Raw genomic sequence first — 22,718 nt, forward strand, 5'->3', positions numbered from 1 at the left:
GTAGCCAGAGGCCAGTAGCCTTCCTGCAGTTTCTCAAGTCACTTTGGTTGAGAAAGCCTGCATAGTCCAGCTTCCATTTTCCTGTCTTCTTTTCACCATCTGAGTTATCTCAGAGGTAACACCCCGTTACCCTCTATCTTAGTGTGGTTTCTCCTAGAAGCAGACCCTAGTACAAGTAGTTTATTTGGGAAATGATCCCTGGAAGCACTGGTAAGAGAAAAGGGAAGTGAGACAGGGAGGGAAGGCAGCCAATACGGGGGCAATGGCAAGCCATTTTCCACTGTGGGCAATTGAAGCTCAATCCCACTGGGAGACTCTAGGGGCCTGTAGAGGATACATGCCTCAGAGCTCTCACTCCTGCAGAGGGAGGGAGCTGGGGTATGTATACAGCAACTGCCAACAGTCATTGATTGAGTCCTCCCGGGGCAGGGGACTTTAATTCCCCAGCACCAGTCTGCCCCACATATATCTCTTGAATGGGTGAAAAATGCTCTCAGGGGAGTGGGTGGTGCTAGCAGGTGAAGTCATGCTAGTGTGCACATGCCTGGCATGTGGAAGGGATGCAGGTGGGGTCTGACAACATCTTGCCCTGTCCCTTATTTCTTGTTCTTCATTTTCCTTGTCTGAAAAATATTACTACTATCTATAGTTAATATAGTCTCTTACAAACAGACCTAATTCTTTGGCAACAAAGCTAGCAGAGAAAGAGGCAGAGGAAATGAAACATCCTAGCCAGTCTATTGCCTGATTTCTTGCCTGGCTGGTATTTGGGGAGTCAGGTTTGTTTTCTGGCCTGGCAAATGGGAGTAAGTGTAGCAGCCCTTGGTTTTCTATGGACCATATTTTAATAGAATGCAGATTGCTTAGACTTTGGCTCACATTCTGCATGCTGAGGTGAGCTACTCTTTCTCACTTGCTTCCTCAGTTTCCCTTTTTGGAGTGACACCTCAGATAGGAAGCTCTGACATCAGAAGCTCTTCAATTCAGCTTTTACTTGGGGCAATGGAAAGGGGACACGTGTTACTGTGATGGAAAGTACTATCAACCAACCCTGGCAGAGGTGGACACCATCTGGGGGCATGAGAGACTCAAGCTGTTTGGATGACTCATCATAGAACAATGCAAACAATTGTCCTCAGTCCTGGGTCTCTAGGCCTGTTTACTTACTCCATGCTGTGCCCGGCAGAATCTTGCAGTGATTTAGGAAGTCAGGGAGAGACATTTCTGGCTGCAGGGAACCTGATGAAATACTGTTTTGTGGAGGGAGACTAAAAAATAACCAAACTGGCTTTAAGTGGAACAGAGATCAGAAAATCTCCTGAGGCACATTTAAGAAACCCATCAATTTTGCTGGCTTGACCATAGAAGGGAAAATTGCACTGCAAATGATTATCGCTGATGAAATGTTCCCAAATCTTTTATAGGGCACTTATTTGTAGTGACCTATTACTCCACCAACGAGACCTGACTGAGAAGCCCCCACTGGGTGGTTTATAAGGGGGCTCTGCAGAGTAATTGCAGTCTCAATCCCGAGGGCCTCCTGTGTCCTATCTTCTCAACTACCTTACAGGTATCCCAAGGCCGGGGACTCCCTTGCGGATTTGTGTGTTTTCCCACAGGGCTTCCAACTTTACAGATGTACATAAATTGCTGAATGAAGAAACCTGACACCAAGGTTTTCTGCCCAAAGTCCTGATTATAGAAGCCCTCAATTTCCTACTTGCCCTGCCCAAACTGAGGAAAAACTGTGGCAAAATCTCCTACTGTGTTCAGCCTGAAATAATTCACCACAACCTGTATCATCAACCCATACCCAATTACCTAAAATGGTCTTTCTAGAGAAATTAAAAAAAAAATTCTGTTCTGTAACATAAGATTCATTTCAAAATGACAGCTGAGGTTGGTTGTCTGATATTTCCTCCTGTCTTCTTTCCTTGTTGGATTCATACTGTTTTCTTTTTTATTTATTATTAAATATGGTAAAATTGACTTGGGAGCATGTGTGTGCATCATGGGTTTGGACACACACATAGATTTGTGTAGCCACCTTCAAAAGCAGGATCCCCAAGAGTTCTGTCACCCCCAGACTCCCTCACACGGCCATGTTAGACTCACACACTTCTCCCACCCCTGCCCTGCATTGTGGAAGTTCTCATTTTTTCAGAATGTCATATAGCTGGAATCAGATAGTAGGGGCTTTATGAGACTGGCTTCTTTCACCCAGCACAGTGCCTTTGAGAGTCACTCATGTCGTCGTATTTACCAGCAGTTTGCTCTTTTTATTGCTGAGTAATGTTCTATTGTACGCACTGAAGTCTATCCCCTCACTCATTGAAGGACATTTGGGTTACCATCAGTTTTTGGCAATTATGAAGAGAACTGTTACAAACATCTGCATACGAGTTTGTGTGAACCTAAGTTTTCATTTCTCTAGGGTAGATAGCTGGCTTGTATGGTATGTCTGTTGAATTTTATAAGAAATGGCCAAGTTGTTTTCCAAGGTATCTGCCCCATTTTGCATGCTGACTAGCAACATACAAGAGTTCCAGTTGCTCCACATCCTTGCTATCACTTGGTATTGTCACTTAAAAATGAAAACAATGTTAAGCTCTTCTAATAAAGAAATGGTCATATCTCATCATTGTTCAGATTCAAATTTCTCTAATGCTGATGGGGGGTACATTTTTGCACGCGTTCATTTGCAGCTGTACATCCTTTCTGGTGAAGTATCTGGTCAGGTCGTTTGCACCCCCACCATTTGTAAAATAAATGAGCTGTTTGTTTTCTGAGTATTGAATTTTGAGAGTTAATATTTATGTATTTTGTAATTCTGTATAGAAGCCCTTTGTGGGATATGAGATCTGAAAAGATTTTCTCCCAGTCTGCCACTTGTCTTTCCATTCTCTTAACAGTAAATTTCACAGACCAAAAGTAGTTAATTTTGATAAATCTGATTTATAACTTTAATTTTATTGATTGTACTTTTGGTATGATGTTTAAGAACATGTTGCATAACCCCAGACATGAAGAGTTTCTCCTATTCATTCTTCTAAAATTTTATAGTTTTACATTTTCTACTTAGATCTATGATCTGTTTTGACTCAATTTTTGTATATGGTGTAAGATTACTTTGAGATTCTTCTTTTTTCCTTCAGTACATGAATATCCAATTGTTTTAATATTGCTTGTTGAAAAAAACCCTATTCTTTCTTCATTGCCTCGGCACGTTTGTTGAAAATCAATGAACCTTAAAGGTGTGGGTCTATTTTTGGACTCTGTATCCTGTTCCATTGATCTACATATCTATTCTTTTGCCAGTGTCAACACTGTCTTAATTACAGCAGCTTACAATAAGTCTTAAAATTGTGTGGTGTGACTTCTCCAGCTTTATTCTTCTTTTACAAAATTATTCCTAGCTATTCTAATTCCATGGTCTTCCCACATAAATTTTAGAATTACCTTCACTATAGCTACACAAAGTTCTGCTGGGATTTTGAATATAATTGCATGACATTTAAAGGTCAGTTTAGAGAGAATTGACATCGTTCCTCTATTGAGTCTTTTAATCCATAAACATTTTTTTTGCCTCCATTTATTTAGGTCTTTTTTGATTTTTTTATTAGAGTTTGTTAGGTTTCAATATAGAGATCTTCCACATGTCTTGATAGTTTTATACCTAAATATTTCTCTCTGTATTTTTTTGGAACTACTATAAATTATATATTAGCATTTAGTATATATATGACTATAATATATTTAAAAGTATAAAATAATATTTAATTTTGGTGAACAATTATTACTAGAATGTAGAAATATAATTGATTTTTATGTGTAGACCTTGTATCCTATAATCTTGCTAAACTCTTTTATTGTTTATAGGAGCTTTTCTGTAAATTCTTGAAATCATCTAAGTAGACAAATACATCATGTGTGAACAGGGACGGCTTTACTTCTTCCTTTCACATTCTATGCCTTTTATATATTTTTCTTGCTTACTTGCAATGTCTAGGACTTTCAGTACTGTATTAAACAGGAGTGGTGAGAGTCGACAGCTTTGTCTTGCTGCCGATCTTACAGGAAAAGCATTAAGTTATTCAACATTAAGTATGATGTTAGCTGCAAGTTTTAAATAGATGTCCTTCATCAGGTTGAGAAAGTTCCTTTGTATTTCTAGTTTGCTGGAGTTTTTATTGTGATGAATACTAAATTTTATCAAACACCTTCCTGTGCCACTTTATATGATCATGAGGTTTTTCTTCCTTAATCTATTAACATGGTGGATTATATTGATTGATTTTTGAATACTGAACCAGAATTGTATTCCTGAGACAAACCTCACTTGGTCATGGTATATTAGTCTTTTTACATATTGTTGTATTCAATATGCTAGCATTTGTGTATATTTATGGGGGATTAAGTCTATAGTTTTCCTGTGATATTTTGTCTGGTTTGGGATCAGGATAATACTGGCCTAATAAAATGAGTTGGGAAGTATTCCCTCTTCTGTTTTCTGGAAGAGATTATATAAAATTGGTGTTATTTCTTTTTAAAATGTTTGATAGAATACTACAATGAAACTATCTGGGCCTTCATTCTTTTTTTTGGGAGACTTTTAAGTATGAATTCAATTCCTTTAGTAGATGATATGAAACCATTCAGGTTATTTGTTTCTTCTTGAATGAGTTTTGGTAGTTTGTGGCTTTCAAGGAATTTGTCCACTTTTATCTAAATTGTCACATTTGTGTAGACTGTTTATAATATTCTCTTATCCTTTCAATGTCTGTAATGATATTTCCTCTTTTTTATTTATTTATTTATTTATTTATTTATTTATTTATTTTGAGACAGAGTCTCGCTCTGTCGCCCAGGCTGGAGTGCAGTGGTGCGATTTCAGCTCACTGCAACCTCTGCCTGGGTTCAAGTGATTCTCACGCCTCAGCCTTCTGAGTAGCTGGGGATTACAGGTGTGCACTACCATACCTGGCTAATTTTTATATTTTTGGTAGAGATAGGGTTTCACCATGTAGTCCAGGCTGGTCTTAAAGTGATCTGCCTGCCTCAGCCTCCCAAAGTGCTGGGATTACAGGCCTGAGCCACCTTGCTAGGCTGATATTCCCTTTTTCGTTCCTGGTATTGGTTATTTTGTCTTTTCTCTTTCTTTGTCAACCTGGCTAGATGTTTATCAATATTATTGAGCTTTTCAAAGAACTAGTTGTGATTTCACTGATTTTCTTTATTGTTTTTCTCTTTTGAATTTTATTGAGTTTCAAGTATCTTTGTTATTTCCTTCCTTCCACTTGCTTTGGAATTATTTTTGTTCTTTTTCTAGTTTCTTAAGATGGAAGCTAAGCTTGTTGATTAGATTTTTTCTTTTTGCCAATATATGTGTTGAATGCTATAAATTTCCCTCTAAATACTGTTTCAACTGCAGCACACAAATTTTGGTGGATTTTATTTTTATTTTCCTTTAGTTCAAAATATTTCTAGTTTATCTTGGGACTTTATTTTTGAGTCTTAGGTGATTTGGAAGTGTGTTGTTTAACCTGCAAGTATTTGTTGTTTTTGGAGACAAGTTCTCACTCTCTTACCCAGGTTGGAATGCAGTGGCACACTCATAGCTCACTGCAGCCTCGAACTCCTGGGCTCAAGAAATCCTCCTGCCTCAGCCTCCTAAGTAGCTGGGACTATAGGCATGTGCCACTATGCTCAGCTAATTAAACTATTTTCTTTTTTCTTTTTTTTTTTGGTAGAGATGGGGTCTCACTATATTGCTCAGGCTGGTCTTGAACTCCTGGCCTCAAGTGATCCTCCCACCTTGGCTTCCACAGCACTAGGATTACAGGCATAAGCCACTGTGCCCAGCCTCAAGTAATTTTGGATCATATTCAGAACATGTTCAGGGTCTTATTTAAATTCTAAAAACGACTCCTGATTTTTTGTTGTTGCTGTTTAAGCAGACAATCAGCCTGATTAGGTTCAGGTCACAAATTCCAATAAGTCTTCTTTGAGCTGTGGTTTTTTTATTTTTCCTTTTTACGAGATTGCGGTATTTACTTCAAAAAATACATTGCTTCATAACCTTCAAAAATAGACCTGGCTTTGCTTTACATTACTGATGCAGGCACTTTATAAACTTTATATCTTTGATGTCCCTTGCCTATTAAGATGCCCCTTGATGTCTTTTTGCCTATTGAGTTTATTTGGTACATTATCCATTTCTGTAGTCATTCCATAATTGTTTACTTTTGTCTTCCAACAAAAAGGAGTACCCAAGGATCCTAGTGTTTGCTAATGAGTTGCTAGGTACTGCTACATTCCAGTAATTTATTAGGATGTTTTCTAGACTTCAGCATCATCTCAACATGTGTTAATATGCTGTTTTGCAAAAAAACTAAATTTAAAAAATATTCATGCATCATTAGTAATGTCTTCAATAAGAATTAAATTGGTAAAATCAGTCTTTACCTCATTAAGAAACATATATTTTCAGCAGTAAAATCATCAGACTTGTGGTCTGGTGCAAGGTTTAACCATCTGTATGCAGGAGTCATTTATTCATGTAGTGGTTAGTGGTTCGGAAACAAATGATCTGAAATCACCATCTCTAGTTTTGATCTGGACATGTTTTTAGTAACAATCTGTGCAGTGTGACCAAGGTTACTTTGCATATCTTCCTTGGGGCAGTGCTATAGTGAGGTAGAGTCAGTACCTCCCAATTTAAAGCAACTTGAAAAACAGAAAAAAAAAAAAAAAAAAAAAACTGTCCTAGGGTTCTTCCAAAAATCTTAAGAGAAAATTAAAACAAGTGACAGACTGGAAGAAAACATCTGCTACATATTCCATAGACAAAGGCCTAATATCCAGAGGACGCAAAGAGCTCCTACAAATCAGAAAGAGAAATTCAACTAACCAATGGGCAGAGAATATGAGATACATGAAAAAGCATTCAATTTCACCAGCTGTTAGGGAAATGCAAATGAAAACAAAATGAAATACCATATTTTGCTCTCCAAATGGCAAGAACTAAAATGGCTGATACAATCATGTACAAGCAAGGATGCAGGGAAATGAGTACTGTCACACACTGGAAGGAATATAAACTAATGAAGCTCTTTGGGAAGGCAACTGGGGAGTAGTCATGAAAGTTAAAAATACACATATACTGTTGCTTCCCCTAATTCTACTTCTACTCATCTATTCCAAAGAAACATTCACATTTGTACACACAAATGCATGCACTGTTTGTAATAGAGAAAAACTGGAAAAAAAAGGTGAAATGTCTGTTACAAGGAAGCAGTTAATAGTAGTTACATAGTTTATTTCACCATAAAATGGTGAGTTTCTCATTTAACATACTCACTATTAAATGAGAAAAGCAAGGGGCAGAATGATACTTTATGGTCCCATTTATGCAACAAAATAAGATATCTTTGTACATAGTTCTCTCTCTCTCTCTCTCTCTCTCTCTCTCTCTCTCTCTCTCCAAATGTGCAGAAGAGGATGGAAGGAGAAAAATCAAATTATTGAAAGTGCCTACTCTTCTCTGAGGCAGGGACATGATTGGTAGTAGGTGAGAGAAAGTGTGTGGGCTGCTTACATTTTGCTATGTATATTAATGAATTGCTCGAACTATGGCAAAATATACCCGTGAATCACTTATGCAGTTAAAAAGAGACAAAACCCACCACCCCAATGAATCTATGACTTTCTGAACTCCAGATTAAGGAAGAGACCCTAGGAAGGAAGGCCTGTCCTCCCTTGACTAACTTAGTCCTCTTCCCATTAACCTCTCTGCCTCTTTCCTTTATTGTCAGCTCCATCCCTTACTAGCTGTGTATTACTGAGCAATCTTCATAAGTTTCAGTTTCTTCATCTATGGTAAGGATATTATAATAGTACCTCTATCAAAGTTAGCCATTATTACGGTGACAGGGACTCTACTTCTTTGACTCTTGCTGACCTATATTCTGTGCTTAGATACACAATCGCTGGCAATGGGCTTCTCTGTTTGCCACCAGTCCTTTCAGGAAATTCTATCTCTGTCCAAGCATTGACACCTGACTTTGGGAAGTCCCCATGGCACTCCTAGTTGTCCTGTCCCTGGCCACCCTTTTGGCCTTGTTCAGGTAGCTGCCAGGGTCCTGCTGTTACTAGTTTGCCTCCGAAACTACCTGGGCTGGGCTTTTGGTTCATGAGATGCCTGATCAGTGACATAGCCTAGATGTGCTTGGGAGCATCTCTGTTTTTTCAGTGTTGCCCAGTAGCAGTCATCTACCTGCCAGAAGGTGAGTGCTGAGTCCCTGAGGATGGACAAGTGTCTGCGCGGTGTTTCATTATCTCCTCTGAAGGTCTGTGCTTTAACAAACAGCTTGATGTAGAGCTGCTCATGCATACTTTTAGGCTGACTTCAATAAGTTCTGGTGCAGGCTCTGTGTGAGAGAATCAGTCTGGTCCACAGGATCATGCTACCACATGAAGCCAGCACCAAACTGAGGCCATCTCCATGCTGAGTGGAACGGCGGCTGCGAGGAGGGCTATTCCCACCCTTGTGTGTTCTGCTTTCAGAGGCTGTTGGTGGATTTCAGCAGGGGGACTCATCAGTGTTTCCAGAGTAGTTGACAAGAGACACAGCAAACTTCTGCTATTTGCAGGTATTCTCTGTTCAGCATCACTGACAAAACCCTCTTCCCTACCTCTGTCCCAGCTGTAAGTGTTCATCCTTCTAATCAATATAAGACAATAAAACATACTTTTCCTTCTTAGAAGTGAAACAACAAATTACCAGCTCTCTGCCCTGGGTAAATCAGTCAGTGGAGCACAGTTCCTGCTGGTGCATTTAAAGAGAGTCTCCTTCCCTTCAGAGAGTGCCGAGAGGGCCTCAGCCTGGAGGGACCACCCACTTACCCATATGCCCCTGTGGCTCTGCATCCAGGAGCTTCCTGGTTTACATAAAGCTGCCACTTTTCTGCAGGGTTATTCTGATATCTAGATGATCATATCTGCTGGCAAAGTTATTTCTGAAATCCTTGAATGAAAATTATCATGTCAAGAATGTACATTACTGCTACGATGAGATTTAGAATGCATCAGCTGCCTTCTGAAAATCTGAAATGACTCTCCTATAAGGGAAAGAAATGTCATTTAAAGGCATTTCATTAAAATGAAATAGGCGTTGAGAAAATTGGTTATTTGAAAAAGATTCAACTTATGAGCCTCAGCTTACATACCATATTCTACAATAAATCCTAAATGAATTGAATGTGAAAAATTGAACAATATAAAAAACCCTATAAGTAAATTTAGGAAGGTATTAAACAGATCCCTGACATTGAACAACCTACCATTATTATTATTACATTGACCATTTCTAAGTATGAAAGCAATGGAGGAACTCATAAAAGATCAATGGATTTGACTGTATGAAAAATAATAAGGTACTGTAAATTATAATGTACCTTACTAGTCACTATTATTACTGGTAAAACAAAGGGGAAATAGTGAGTTGCTTCTTTGAGAACCTGGAAATTAAGGAATTGATGTCACCTAATAAGAGCTGAACTAGCAAAAAATCTTCACACAGCTCTCCCTGAGATAAAACTAAGAGCATATGTGATATCAATCATTGTGCCTGTCCTACCCATACCCTTTTTAAAAGAGAGAGCTTCCTCCCCTTTGCCGCCTAGGTGGCCACTTTCTGACACACAAGACCTCTTTTCCTCCCTGGTCACAGTTTCCTGGACCAGAGGTGGGTTCCTGACCCCAAATCAGCACATGCTTAAGCCTGCCAGCAGCTACTGTCCTAAAGGCCTAGAAAACACAAATTGGTCCAGTCAAATTCTCTTTCTCATACCTTTGAGCTAAGAAATAAGCAGACAATTAGCTCATTAGCCTTGGAGACTGAATATTAAAGGATATTTTCAGGTCCGGCTAGGACCAGGGAAGACCAAAGCCATGAGGAAGCGGCACTATGGTCAGCAGGGCCAGCTGGTTACAAGAGCAGACAGACACAGAGGGAGCCAGAGGCACTGAGGGAAGCATGGAGGCAGAGCGCTGGGCTCTAAGGCCACCCTGGGTCCTCTTGGCTCTCCAGGTCCTGGTTCCAGCTCCTATTACAGCTTGGAGGGGCCTCAGATCTTATGATCATATCTTAATGAGATTCTTGTCATCACCACGCATGTAACCTAACCCTGAGCTAGCTCAATCAGGTTTATATTTCTAAAATCAAAACAGCCAAACTAGAAGTCATTGCTTCTGTGACCCCAAATCCTATGCAAAGTGACTTGCGGTTCATCCTGGAGAGGTAGGAGTGGGATATAATTATGGTTTAGCAAGAAGAAGCCTCACAAATGGTGCTTTATCGTGTCTTGTGAAAGAGGTATTGTGTGCAGAAGGAGGCTGGTCAGGCTGGAGAACAGATGAGTCAGGTTGGCAATGGTGAATGAGCACTGTCCAGAGAAGGCAGGGACTGGACGAAGGCCTATCACTGCTGCAGGAATGTTCACTGCTGTGGGCAATGGAAGCCTTCTGAGGCTTAATTGTGACCATGGGAACCTCTCTCTCCAAACTCTTTACTTCTCTTTGTTTTCATTCCCTTTGCACTTGGAGAGGCCCACTTATCAGCCTTTCAACAACTAATATAGCTTGTTTCCTGAGAGGAGGTGCCGTGGATAGAGGTGGTTTGAGAGTTCCTATCTGTAAAAGAACATCCACCATGGTAAATACATAAATTGCCTCTCTGATTTGCAGTCCATTCGACTGGCATGGGTCAGCCTTCCTCCGTCCTCCTAGCCAGGTCTCGGACCTTGGTTCACTCACTAAGGTAAGACTACTCTGTCAGTACTCTTGGGAGGTAGCCATCCATCTCTTTTTGGTGGCATTCCAACCAAATCATTGCTTCCTTCTCTCTATATGGCAATTATTAGTGTTCAATCTTGCTAGTGAATGTGCACTACAGCCCTCCAACTTGCTTCAAGTCATTTTTTTGTTTGTTTGATCTCCAAACTTTGGCAGCAAAACATTCAATTTCATGAAGATATCAGTCATACTGGTTATGGGTTGTTACTCAGCTAACTTCATGTCTTGGAATATTTTGCAATTTCAGTGACACCTGAACTCTTACAGAGAGACCTTAATGAGTCATCCTTGCTCTTTTCATCTCTAGATACCTGAGTCATCTCAGAAAGATGCTTTTGTGTCTTGCTTTTCAAGAGTCCCATGATCTCTATCATTTAATTACCTTCTTGTCAAAATGTTCTTTCACATGATCAAATAAATTTTCAATACAATTGCGAATTATTTCTTACTTCTTTGAATCTCTTTAAAGCTGAATTATAATTTATCGGTCTCTCTGTATATCATCAAGGAATATACCGTTGGTTCTCTTACAACCATGTTTCTTTAACAGGAATTACCTCATATGCAATTGGTTAACAGGGAAGTGATGTCAGTGTAATACACTACCTTATTTGTTCACATAGGATTTTCTCCTCGTATGTTAAAATTTTGCACCACCAAGTTAAAGCAACTGAATACAAAGTAAGCTGGCATAGCCGAGCCCAGGAAGCTGTGGAGAAATGCAGGACTGAACTGCAGCACCCTTCCCTCCACGTTCCTTTTCGTGGTCCAGTGTGCTGTCTCTTAAGGGGGGCTTATTGTGCTGCTCTCCCCCATCTCTGCGCGTGATGCTCATGTCTCCATCTCTCAGCAGCCTCAACCCCTCCTTAAATCCTCTTTTATCATGATAACCTTATTTTGGAAAAAAAAATCTGAAGTTTTAATAATAGATTGTGTTTCCTTATGTATTAGGAATTTATCATGTCGTTTATATCATTATTTGTAATGGGGCTGTAATTGGTTTTGTTAGAGTTAAAGCGGCATGGGCTCTGAGCGGTCTTCCCCAGTCTTAATTTTTCTATAACCCCTGATTTTTGAGCATGCCATTTTGCATTTATTCCATTATAGCACCTATACTTAAATCCAATTTTTAAGCTCCGCATTCACAGCTTTCTTTTTTCCAGGATAAATAAGTCTAACTCTTGTCTTTTCTCATAACAACTACTACCCATTGCTTTACAGATGTCTGTTATTTCAGGCCATAGATAAATTTCTGTAAGGTCTGCAGTAAACATAATTTTTGTGTGCTTAGCATTTCTTCCTGTGGAGAAAGATACCTGCTCTATTCCTTAAAAATTTTGTTCAGTTTATGTGGTGCAGGTGGGCTAAGCACCTGCCTGAGGAGTGGGGGCATGATCTAGGCCTAGTCAATCAGAGCGTTTCATTGCCCTGGATGTAGGGATTGGTTCAGAGGTGGGTACATGACTTAAGCCAGGTTGATCATTTGTCCCTCCAGTGACTTTGGTCAGTGTTGTTGGGCAAGGTCCCTTTCACTGAAGTTACGAATTCTAAAGAACATGTAAACTTGGAGTTTCCAGGGGCATCTTGCCACTAACTGGGGAGAGAGGCTGTTAGACAACGTAGTCAAGCAGAACTGAGACAAGGAGGGAGAGAAGAGAGGAGAGAGAGATGCATTTGAGGCTAGTTGTACTCCTTAGATTCCCCAGTTACCTATGACAACACATTTCCTTCTGTTCTTAGAGTCAAACACTGTAACCAATGCAAATTGGGTACAAAAAATTAACTGAAATTTTTGATAAATGTAATTTAAAAAATCAGACTAAATACTCTAGTGCACTAGCAGAGCTTGTTATTAAAAATAAATGTGGTGAATCATTTAATAAATCAAAAATTACTTTGTAACTTTTAAATCATCCCTTTACCTGCTTTTCTCTGAACCATTTCTATTCTTGTAGAGATCTGGAATCACTGAGGAAACACAGTATAATGTTGACATGGAAATGCTGGGTAGAGGGAAGGGATGACATCTTGGCTTTTATATTTCTTACTTTTGAGAATATAGTATTTTTTTTACTCTATGGTAACACATTTTCATTTTCTGGTCCCCAATGACTCCTATGACTGCCCTTAATCAGGCCTTCTCGAGTCCTTATTTGTGCTGGTTTTGGTACATAAGCATAAATATTTCAGCATACCTATTGCTACTAAACCACATCTACGTTTATGCTTTGAATTCTCTTGTATTTTTTTGAAGCATCAAAAATTGTATACAGCCTGAAAACTGGAATTGTATACAGCCTGAAAATATAACCCTTCCATCCTGTTCTCCAAACCACTGAAAATGATAGTTGAAACACATGTGGGACACCGAATCCTATCAGAGCTGCTGCAAGCCCATGGGGGACCTTTGTGCAAACTAGAAAAAGGTGTGTCTTCCTATGGGCAGATGCAATGCTGAGTGGCACGCGTGGGATGCAGAGCAAGGGCAGGCTGGACTTCAGCCCCACTCACTCCCACAACTGGGCCTCAATGTGCCAAAGATGGCCTGTCATTAATCATGCTACAAAGAGCCTTTTAATTTTGGTGGGCAATGCCCGAAGCTCCTGAGCTAGGGTCTAGTTTGAGCCTTTTGTTGGGAATATCATGTAGGATAAAGGCCAAAGAATGAGGGAAACTGAGTGACAACTGAGAGAAATTTCAACTCAGAGGACAATGTCAAAGTCAGGTAAATATGAATTTATGGAGATCATATACAGTATTAAAAAGTTCTGGAGTTGGACAGAAGTTCTAGTTTGCCCGCTTACAAAGGCCACTTCACTGCAACTCATTAAAAAAAAAAATCTGGCCGGGCGCGGTGGTTCATGCCTGTAATCCCAACACTTTAGGAGGCCGAGGCAGGTGGATTACGAGGTCAGGAGTTCAAGATCAGCCTGGCCAAGATGGTGAAACCCCGTCTTTACTAAAAATACAAAAAATTAGCCAGGTGTGGTGGTGTGCACCTGTAATCCCAGCTACCTGGGAGGCTGAGGCAGAGAATTGCTTGAACCCAGGAGGCGGAGGTTGCAGTGAGCCGAGATCGCCACCATTGTACTCCAGCCAGACAGAGCAAAACGCCATCTCAAAACAAAACAAAACAAAACAAAAACAGTGAAAATACCATATTTCATAGAATCTAAGACGATGTCAACTAGAAGACCAATCCCCAATACAGAGATTTTTTAAATGTGAAAAAAAAAAAAAAAAAAAAAAAAAAGGCCAAACGGGCTGGTTAAATACATCCCGACAACACAGGTGTTAAGAGTGTAAAAACTGTGTCTCTTAGAATCTGTGACATATATGGTAATACCCACCTTACAGGTGTGTCTCCTCCCTATGAGGATTAAATGAGATAACATAGGTTAAGTTCTCAGCCCAGCCTGGAGTGAAGCGCTCAATAAATGCTGAAAGCTGCTGTTATTGCTGGTGTTGTCCTTGTATGGAGCTGGCAACAAATAGTAACAAAAGGATATACTTGATCTGGGTCATCATAATCTAGCAAAACAGCCTGGATGTTGTCTTTTCCTTACTCCAGGATAAGTTACAAGAAGCAGACACGCAAGGAGGTAGGTCCAAAAGTAAACCTCCAATGAAGCTTAAGTACAGAACATGCACAGAACTGACAAATAGCAAAAACGGTCTGGTTTATTCTGCCGACGGAGACCCAGATCTGAGAAATGATTTTCCCAAATCCTAAATGTACAAGAGAAACATTTTTTAACAGGGCATTAGTCAAACGGTGGGTTGGGGGGGTTCTTTGAATTTGGAGTAGGGGGAAAAAAACTTCCAGAATGTTTTGTTAGCTTTTCTAGTATTTGTTTTTCTTTTTCTTTGCCTCTCACTAACGGCTTCTTCTATTACATTCCCCGTGATTTTTGAATTGATTGCTGAGTGCCTCACTAGTGAAAACCCGCTGTGCAGCCTCCTGTGATGTGAGTTTTCATTTAGGCCTGGAGGGGTCTGTGGAGGGATGAAGAGGTGCCAAGAGGTGTCAGTCAGGCTCTTTTACCTGCCTGCAAGGCAGCTGTTTCAGGACTAGTCTGGAGACGGCCTTAAGCCAGTGAACAGCCATTCATTGTCCTTTGTTGCCAAAGACAATGCTGCCAGTGGGAGAACAGTGATGTAAAAAACCTAATGCCTGGATTCTAGTAAGCAAAAACATGCCTGGCTTATGCCACCGCCTCTAAAGCAGTCTACTTCTTTTCTCAGTTTGGGCTCAGTGGCATTTTTAGAGACATGACAGATGGAAGCAGGGTGTAAATGAACGTGTGCAAAACCCCAGCCCATGTGAAGAAAAGCAGCCTAATGATCTTGTATATGGAACAGGTAGATACAATAAAGATGGCTCTCCGACAGAAACACAGACTCTTATTATTTTTCAAGGAGATTTTAAATTGGTTACTTCTCCCATTTCTTATTTCAACTTATTTCAACATCAGGATTGATGTAAATGGTGCCTAGAGAAAGACAAAAAGGAGTTTGTAGCAAGAGTTTATCTACTAGTTGGGTTGGCTTCTTTTAAGAAAAGGAAATTATATGGAAGTTCCGACTGACTGATGATGCCATATAAAAATTAGATATTATACAGTCACTACTAAATTGATAGCCTTTAGGGAGTTTTGAGAAGGAAGGCAGCTCAAGATGCAGCTGTGGATCACAATGTCAGAGAAAAAACAAACTACCTGAGGAGACAGTGGCAACCTGAACTTTAAACATGTGGGCTGACTGGTTTGCAGTTCACAAATACAGCTTTTGTTTCTTCTCCGCAGCCCAATTACATGTGTGCCCCTCGGCATCTTAATCTTGCCTCGGGGTCCAGAGGCAGGATGTGGCCCAGTTTGGGAGTGGAGCTCAGTCACCATCCTGTGCAGACAGGGCAAATTCATGCCATGCTCCTGCCTCCTGCCTCCTAGACTCACTGAAGGGCTCCTTGGGGACTGCAAATTCCGTTTGATTTCATTTCTCCCTAAGCAAAATGCACTCACTCTATCCTAAATTTCCAGAAACTAGTGTCCTTCAGGGTTGCCTTGGAAATTTTAAATGTGTGTACAAGTCCACCTTCCTCCTCCTTAGTCCTAACCTGGTGTCTGAGATGTCGTGACGGCAGGCTACTCCCTGAGATCAAGCACCGTGAGGCCTTATTCAGTAATGCGGCTGAGTCTCAATGACCCACTCACCCGGGCCCCTTGGATCAGAGCACAATTTGAAAGACAGGTGGCCAGGAGATGGGTCTTACTTCGGTATTTGCATAAAGTGAAGTGAAGACTGGCATTGGCTTTTTAGGCATCACTTAATTAACTATGTTCTTGGTAGCAGTGGAAGCTTGAATCTCAATACTGATGTGAGTTCTACTTGTTATTTTCTGGAAAAAAACAAAAGTTTGCTTGTCCAGATCTTCTCCTAGCATATCTGGACCCTCTGAGTATGAATTATAAGCGGACATCCTCTCTGGGCAGATCAGTGACAGCCCTCACTTTGTTGGCCCTTGGATCTTGGGCAGGAAACACCTGTGCAGCTTTTAAGGCAGCTCCCAATCTGCCTGATCTTACAGAATGTGGCAAATTTGCTCCACCAACATACATGGTTGCACCACAGTTATGGGGAATTTGTAGTTATTTCTATTGTACTCAGAGTGAAAAACTAAGTATATTAGTATAGTCCATTGGTGCCTTCCATCATTAGTCTATTTCATTAATGTTGGAATGGTTTTATTTTGGTTTACAGAGTAAGATTTTTTTAAGAGCAAAACTTTATATTATTTCTTAGGGAGAAGCAGTTTATAAAAGGTCTCTCTTATCCCTCCAAGGATGAAAACAGACCACTGGGTTCCTTGAGGTTAAGAGGATGCTGACGAATTGGCCCCGGCTCCACTGAAGTCAGCTTCCTCTTTCCCCTCCTTCTCCCCTTCAAGCCAGGTAGACTATCACTGCCCGCTGTCTGGGATTGGTCTGCCCCTCACCGAGTGTCTGCCTTCCTGCCTGAAGGAGATCAGCCTAGAATCAATTCCCTTATTGGTTTGGGTGACTGGACGCTTGGAGAATCAGATAAGCTATGGATGGACATTATCTTCAGAAAAATACAAACATTCCTAACTTCCAGTTTTTCTCATGCAGTTTTAGTATGTTCAGGAATCCAGGTCAAGAAAGGGGTTTGAAATCTGTTTTTGTGCTAGCAATCTTCTGGCAGTCTGATGACCTTGCAGGACCCCCCTCTTAGGATAATAATTTGGTGCATAAAGTAAAATACACAGGCTTTTAAGATAAACCAATTATATTGAAATAGTTACCAAAATTGTAAAACCTTTTGTGATACAGAAATCTGTATGTGCTTTTATGTCAATGTATTAAATAAAAAGATCTAATGGTGAGTCTAATAACCACTGTAATTTTGTACTGATGAGCACAAAAGATACTTTACAACGTCTGCCCCTCTGTGATGTGACATGAAAGCCTCTGTGACTTCCACTGGGTTCATCATTGAAGTGGTGCTAAATTTCAGTTAGAGGTTAGTAAAAATAGAGGGGCATTTCTCTCCTATCAAGATGCTGGACCTTAGGTCAAGAACCCCTGAGACACAAGGATTCTGAGTGTGGCTTATTGGGTGTGGCTCTGGGTCTGGCTGCCTCAGCCCCTTCTGTCTCAGGCCACAGGGGGGACTGTGGGGCTCCTGTTTACCGACTGAGACAAACTGAGGCTATCGTGATTTTTATATTCTGTTAGAAGAATTAAAGGGGGCACGCACAGTGGCTTCTGTCCTGTCCTCACTTGTAGGGGGAGAAAAGAGGGTAGTAAGAGAGATCAGCGGGCCAGCTGTGAGCCAGGAACTGCTGCCTTCTCCAGCACAGAGGTGAGGCACAGGGATCCCCTCTGTGAAGCTACCCTGGGCCTGGGAGATGGGTCTCTGTGGTGTCTTTTAGTTTGGGATGAAAAAAACACAGTCCTCTTATTTTAAAAAGGATTTGAGGCTGGGTGTGGTGGCTCACCACCTGTCATCCCAGCACTTCGGGAGGCTGAGGTGGGTGGATCACTTGAGGTCAGGAGTTCGAGACCAGCCTAGCCAACGTGGTGAAACCCCATCTCTACTAAAATCACAAAAATTGGCTGGGCATGATGGCATGCACCTGTTGTTCCAGTTACATGGGAAGCTGAGGCAGGAGAATTGCTTGAACCTGGGAGGTGGAGGTTGCAGTGACCTGAGATCATGCCACTGCACTCCAGCATGGGCAACAGAGTGAGACTCTGTCTCAAAACAAAACAAACAAACAAACAAACAAACAAAAAAACCCACAAATGAACAACAGCAACAACAAAAAAACCCACGAGAATTCGAGGCACATTTTACTGAGTTGCCTCTTGCCTTAACTTCACCTTTGGTACTCACCTAAGTGGGGAGCCCTCTGTGGCAGCCTCCACCCTGGGAAGTCATGATGGCTTGTTTTTGCTTCTTATCCTCCCACCGGCTTACTGAATGATGCTAACATATCGTACCTCTGCCAAAAATGCTAAGTAGAAGCTTTGGGAGGTATAAGAGTGTTTCACCATACTTGAAATACGAAATGGCGTCTCACTGTAACCGTGAAGTCATGATTAGCTGAGCTACTGCTGAAAACACCAGGGAAAAGCACAACTCTCTGATTGGGATGCTGGAGCTCAGGTCTGTCTGAGGATGAAAAGTTCAACCTCTAGACAAAAGAAAGTGCTTTTCCTGCTGGGTGACGGGAGGAATCACACACTTCCTAGGGAAGCCTCTCAAAGCAGCTTCCTTGGCAGGGGCTCTCCTGAAACTGGGCTTCATGGCCATTTGAAGGCACATCATGACCTGATTTTCACCAGGAAAATGGTTTCTGAAAGAGGCTCACAGAATATCATCTGCTTACCAATTTTACTTCTTGCTTCATTTATACTTTCTCCCAGGGCCTTGGCTTCAGAAAATCTGGAGGGGAAAAAAAAAAATGAAAATTATAGTTTTTCTGTTCATCCTACATGATATTTTAAAAATAATAGATTTCTGAGAGGCCACTAAAATATGATGAAACTTTATTGAAAGACACAAAAGAAAAATCTAAATAAGTAAAATATATTAGGCTTAAAAATAGAGAGAAAATTGGTATTAATCATAGGTATTGTTAATTTTTACTCTATCCAGCACAGAATTTGTATTCTCATATTCTCTCACTTATGGCTTTTAATTTACATGGTTTCATGATGTAAGGATATCAGAGTAAAGCCTGGCTGTAAGGTTTCTGTTCTATGTTCTATTGATTATGATACCAAGATCTTATAACCAAAGAATATATACTTAAATAACTTTTTTCTGATTATAAAATAATATATCAGAGGTTGTAAAACTATGGCTGGTTATGAGACAAATCCGGCCTGCTGCCTGTTTCTGTAAATAAAGTTGTCCTGGAACATCGCCACCCCTATTCACTGGCGCATTGTCTGTGGCTGCTTTCATGCTACAAGACAGAGTCGACTAGATGTGATGGAGACTGCGTGGCCTACGACACTGAAAAAATCTTCGACCTGGCCCTTTATAAAAGAACTTTGCTGATTCCTGTTATGTACCATTATTAAACCAGATTTTGAAAATATAAAAACAAGAAAAAATTTCCCAAGTACTCCTCTACCCAGAAAGAAGCACATTTGATACACGTAGCCACCCAGTCTTCTATAGAGCCAGTATTTACAGGGTTGGGATCATACTGCAGGTATGATTTTGTGCCCTGATTTTTTTTTTTTTCACTTAGAAGTCCTTCCCTATATTATGAGACGCTTACCTTTGATGGCTGCATGCTAGTCTACCAGATTGTTGTGCTAATGTTTAGTGAGTGATTCCTTTATGTTTCTGGCCTATGTTTATGAGACACCCACGATGAGCCAACTATGTGCTAGAGAAGCAGACAGGACATGGCCTAAGTGAGAACATGTAGTTCAGTCCCTATACATAGTGGGCCCTCATGAAATGTTAGTTGTTTTCCCTCCTCTCCTTTCTGCCATGAAGTTAAAGAGACAATTGAAAGCCTATGAAAGCAAGCACCTAATATATGGCCGAATTAAATGACTGTGCCTTGGAGGGTGCTAGTCATGCCATTAGAGTTTGACTAGGGAGTGACCTGTCCATGAGTGAGTGGGGAGCCGTCAGGAAAGCTTCACGTACAAGGCGGGAGTGACCTGGGTTTTGTGGATCCAGAGGAGTTTTTAGAAAATGCTTTATTATGAAAATTTCCAAATATACACAAAATAGAATAGTAGAATGAACCCTAACATACCCAGCATCATATTTTATTAATTGTCCAGTTTTATTTCAACTATTTCCCCCCCGCCTCTTCTATTCTCACTTCCCCCTCTCTAATATCCCAGCAAATCCGAGATAGCCTATTGTTTTATCCTTGAACACTTTAGTTGCCTGGGATTGTGTTGGAGGAAGTGAGCAGAGGAGGGCATTCCAGGCAGGGGAACAACATAAGCAAAGGCCAGAGTGCCACGACTGCTCTGTGTGGGATGGAAAAGAAGTGTGAATTATGTCATTGCTATTTTCCAAATCTGTCTGCTTGGCCTGGGACTGTAGACAGGAGGTTTTCAGGGAAGGGGACTAAACTTTTTCTCAATGTTAGCTTCTTGGGACTCCGCCCCTGGCTCCCTTATTAAGGCTGGTCATGCTCATTGTAGATTATGTATGTCCTCTCCTTAGCGATGGCCTGTCACCTTCCAGGGAGAAGTACAGTTCCACTTGATGCAATTCACACATTTACACGATGCACAGGTCACCGTGCTGGGCTCTATGGGCTCACATGGCCTCTGCTGCTGGGCAGGGATAAGGTGACATTTGCTGCAGGCCATTCAGAAGATGAGGACCATCTTCAACTCTCCACTCTGCCAAGGGAGGGCCTATGACCATTTCATCACTGTTCTGTCCATCCCCAGTACCTAGGATTTATAGGATCTGACAGTCACACGTTGCTCAATGAGTGACTCCTCCCATTTCCTATTCCATAGACGTCTAGAAGCTTTAGACGCTTTGGAATAAGGAAAATACAAGAGCAAGGGTGCAAAACTGCTGAAATTCACACCAGTGCTAGAGGAAACCAGAGTACAGATAGAAAAGGGAGATAACACAAGCAGAAGAGGGACTTTCCACTGCAGTGCTGCCCAGAGAAGCCCTGACAGATCTGGGATGGAGTTCCCCAGCCTTGGCGGTGCCCAGATGTGTCTGGGGGGCCTGGCAGAGGGAGCCGCTGAGTGCTGTGGTCAGCTCTCTCCAAAGAGCCGCCCTGCTCCAGAGCTGGCAGCAACTGTGGGGAAAGCCACGAGCTGTTCCTCTCTTGCTGTTGCAGCCCAGTCCTGAGCTAAAAAGGGCTTTCCCACTGGAGAGGTGTGGTCTGAGGGCTGTGCAGTCTTCATGAGACCATTTTCCCGTCACTCTGGAAGTTGTCACCACTCCAGGCCACCCCACCCACATGTGTTCCTGATCCCTGGTTGTCAAGACAAACTCTGAAAGGCCCAACCCTGAGTGTGGAGAGGGAAAGAGCAAGTGTCAAGGGAGGTAGGAGAGATGAGAAGGCTAAAGACTCGGTTAGGAAAGATGCGAGAAAGAGGGTGACCCCATCAGTGCTGCCACGTGCTTCCTGGCCCACCTGCATCTCCATGCCTCTCCAGCCAGCCCCAGTCTCCCTCCCTCCTCACTTGCTCCCTTTCCTCCTGCCCCTCTGTCTGAATTCTGCTCACCTAAACTTCACCAGGGGGAGTTTCCTGCCTCCTGATTTTCTAAAAGCACATCCTCATCCATGAGATGGCCAGAAGCCAACTTCTGGCCAAGGGGACATTGCACCCCTGTACAATATCCTAAGGTGCTGCTCACTGCTGAGGAGATGTGGCCTATGCTGATGAGGCTGCACCTTGAGGAGGGGCAGAGAGGTTGTGTAGCTCAGCCAGGACCACTGACGACCGCCCGAGGGTTTCTTTCTACTGGTGCCAAAGCATTCCTATTAGGGCATCATTAGTTGTGTGGCTGACTTTGGGGAATGGAAGGTAGCTGGGTGCAGTTCCAGTGTGGATGCAGGCAGGCTGCTGTGTCACCTGCACACAAAATCCTGTGCAGGGGCAGGGGCTGGGCTTGGAAGGGAGAAGGAATGCAATGGTCTGGTGTTCTACTAGCCTGGCTTCCCATAACACCCGGCCTCCTCCTTTATAGCTCCCACTGTGTGCCAGGCAGGTACTCACAGACCCCGGGGAAATGCTCCATCATTGGCTTCCAAGAGCCTGGCTCTTCTGTCTTTTTCCCCCTCTCTCTGGCACCTCTTTCTCAGTCTCCTTTGCTGACGTGTTCTGCAGCCTGTTCCTTGAATGTCAATAATCCACAGGATTTGGTCCTAGGCCCACTCCTCACTTTCCCTACTCCCTATAGGCATTCCTTTTATGCCAGTGTGTCCTTGGCTATCTCAACTGACATCTCTCAATTTCCATCTCAGCCCTGCTTTAGTTCCTGACTCAGGTATCCAACAGCCTGTTTGATACCTTGAAGATAATTAAAATCGACTGTACCCAAAGAGAACTAATCACCTGCCCTGAACACCTCCCCTGTTCTTCCTGTTGTTCCTATCTCAGTGCATGGCACCATCACTTACGGATGGCTCATGTCAGTAACCTGCATGCCACCCTTTGCCCCTCTCTCCATTAGCGCCTTCCCTCAATCCTGGAGTTTCAGCCATTCTCCATCCTCGATATCTATCAGAGCATTCCAGTTAGCTCCAACTGCCTGAGAGCAGAATGCAGTCATCTCTCTCCCAGATTATTGCAACCACTGCTTGCTCCTTCCCCTGCATTTGC

At 41.8% G+C, this 22,718-nt stretch overlaps 2 protein-coding genes across 4 annotated transcripts in view; one reads left to right on the forward strand and one right to left on the reverse strand.

Annotated features, from left to right (window-relative positions):
• DAAM2 (dishevelled associated activator of morphogenesis 2) overlaps positions 1-22,718 on the forward strand; it is a 979,794-nt gene that overhangs the window by 489,696 nt on the left and 467,380 nt on the right. The gene's annotated exons all lie outside the window — the stretch shown is intronic.
• KIF6 (kinesin family member 6) overlaps positions 1-22,718 on the reverse strand; it is a 381,700-nt gene that overhangs the window by 64,929 nt on the left and 294,053 nt on the right. For all 3 annotated transcript variants that reach the window (XM_050787599.1, XM_050787598.1, XM_050787601.1), the window contains one exon: positions 18,767-18,822. In XM_050787599.1, coding sequence (XP_050643556.1) covers positions 18,767-18,822 — 56 coding nt within the window. The remainder of the gene's footprint in view (positions 1-18,766; positions 18,823-22,718) is intronic.

The sequence above is a fragment of the Macaca thibetana genome, chromosome 4 (assembly GCF_024542745.1).
Source record: "Macaca thibetana thibetana isolate TM-01 chromosome 4, ASM2454274v1, whole genome shotgun sequence".
Lineage (NCBI taxonomy): Eukaryota > Metazoa > Chordata > Mammalia > Primates > Cercopithecidae > Macaca > Macaca thibetana.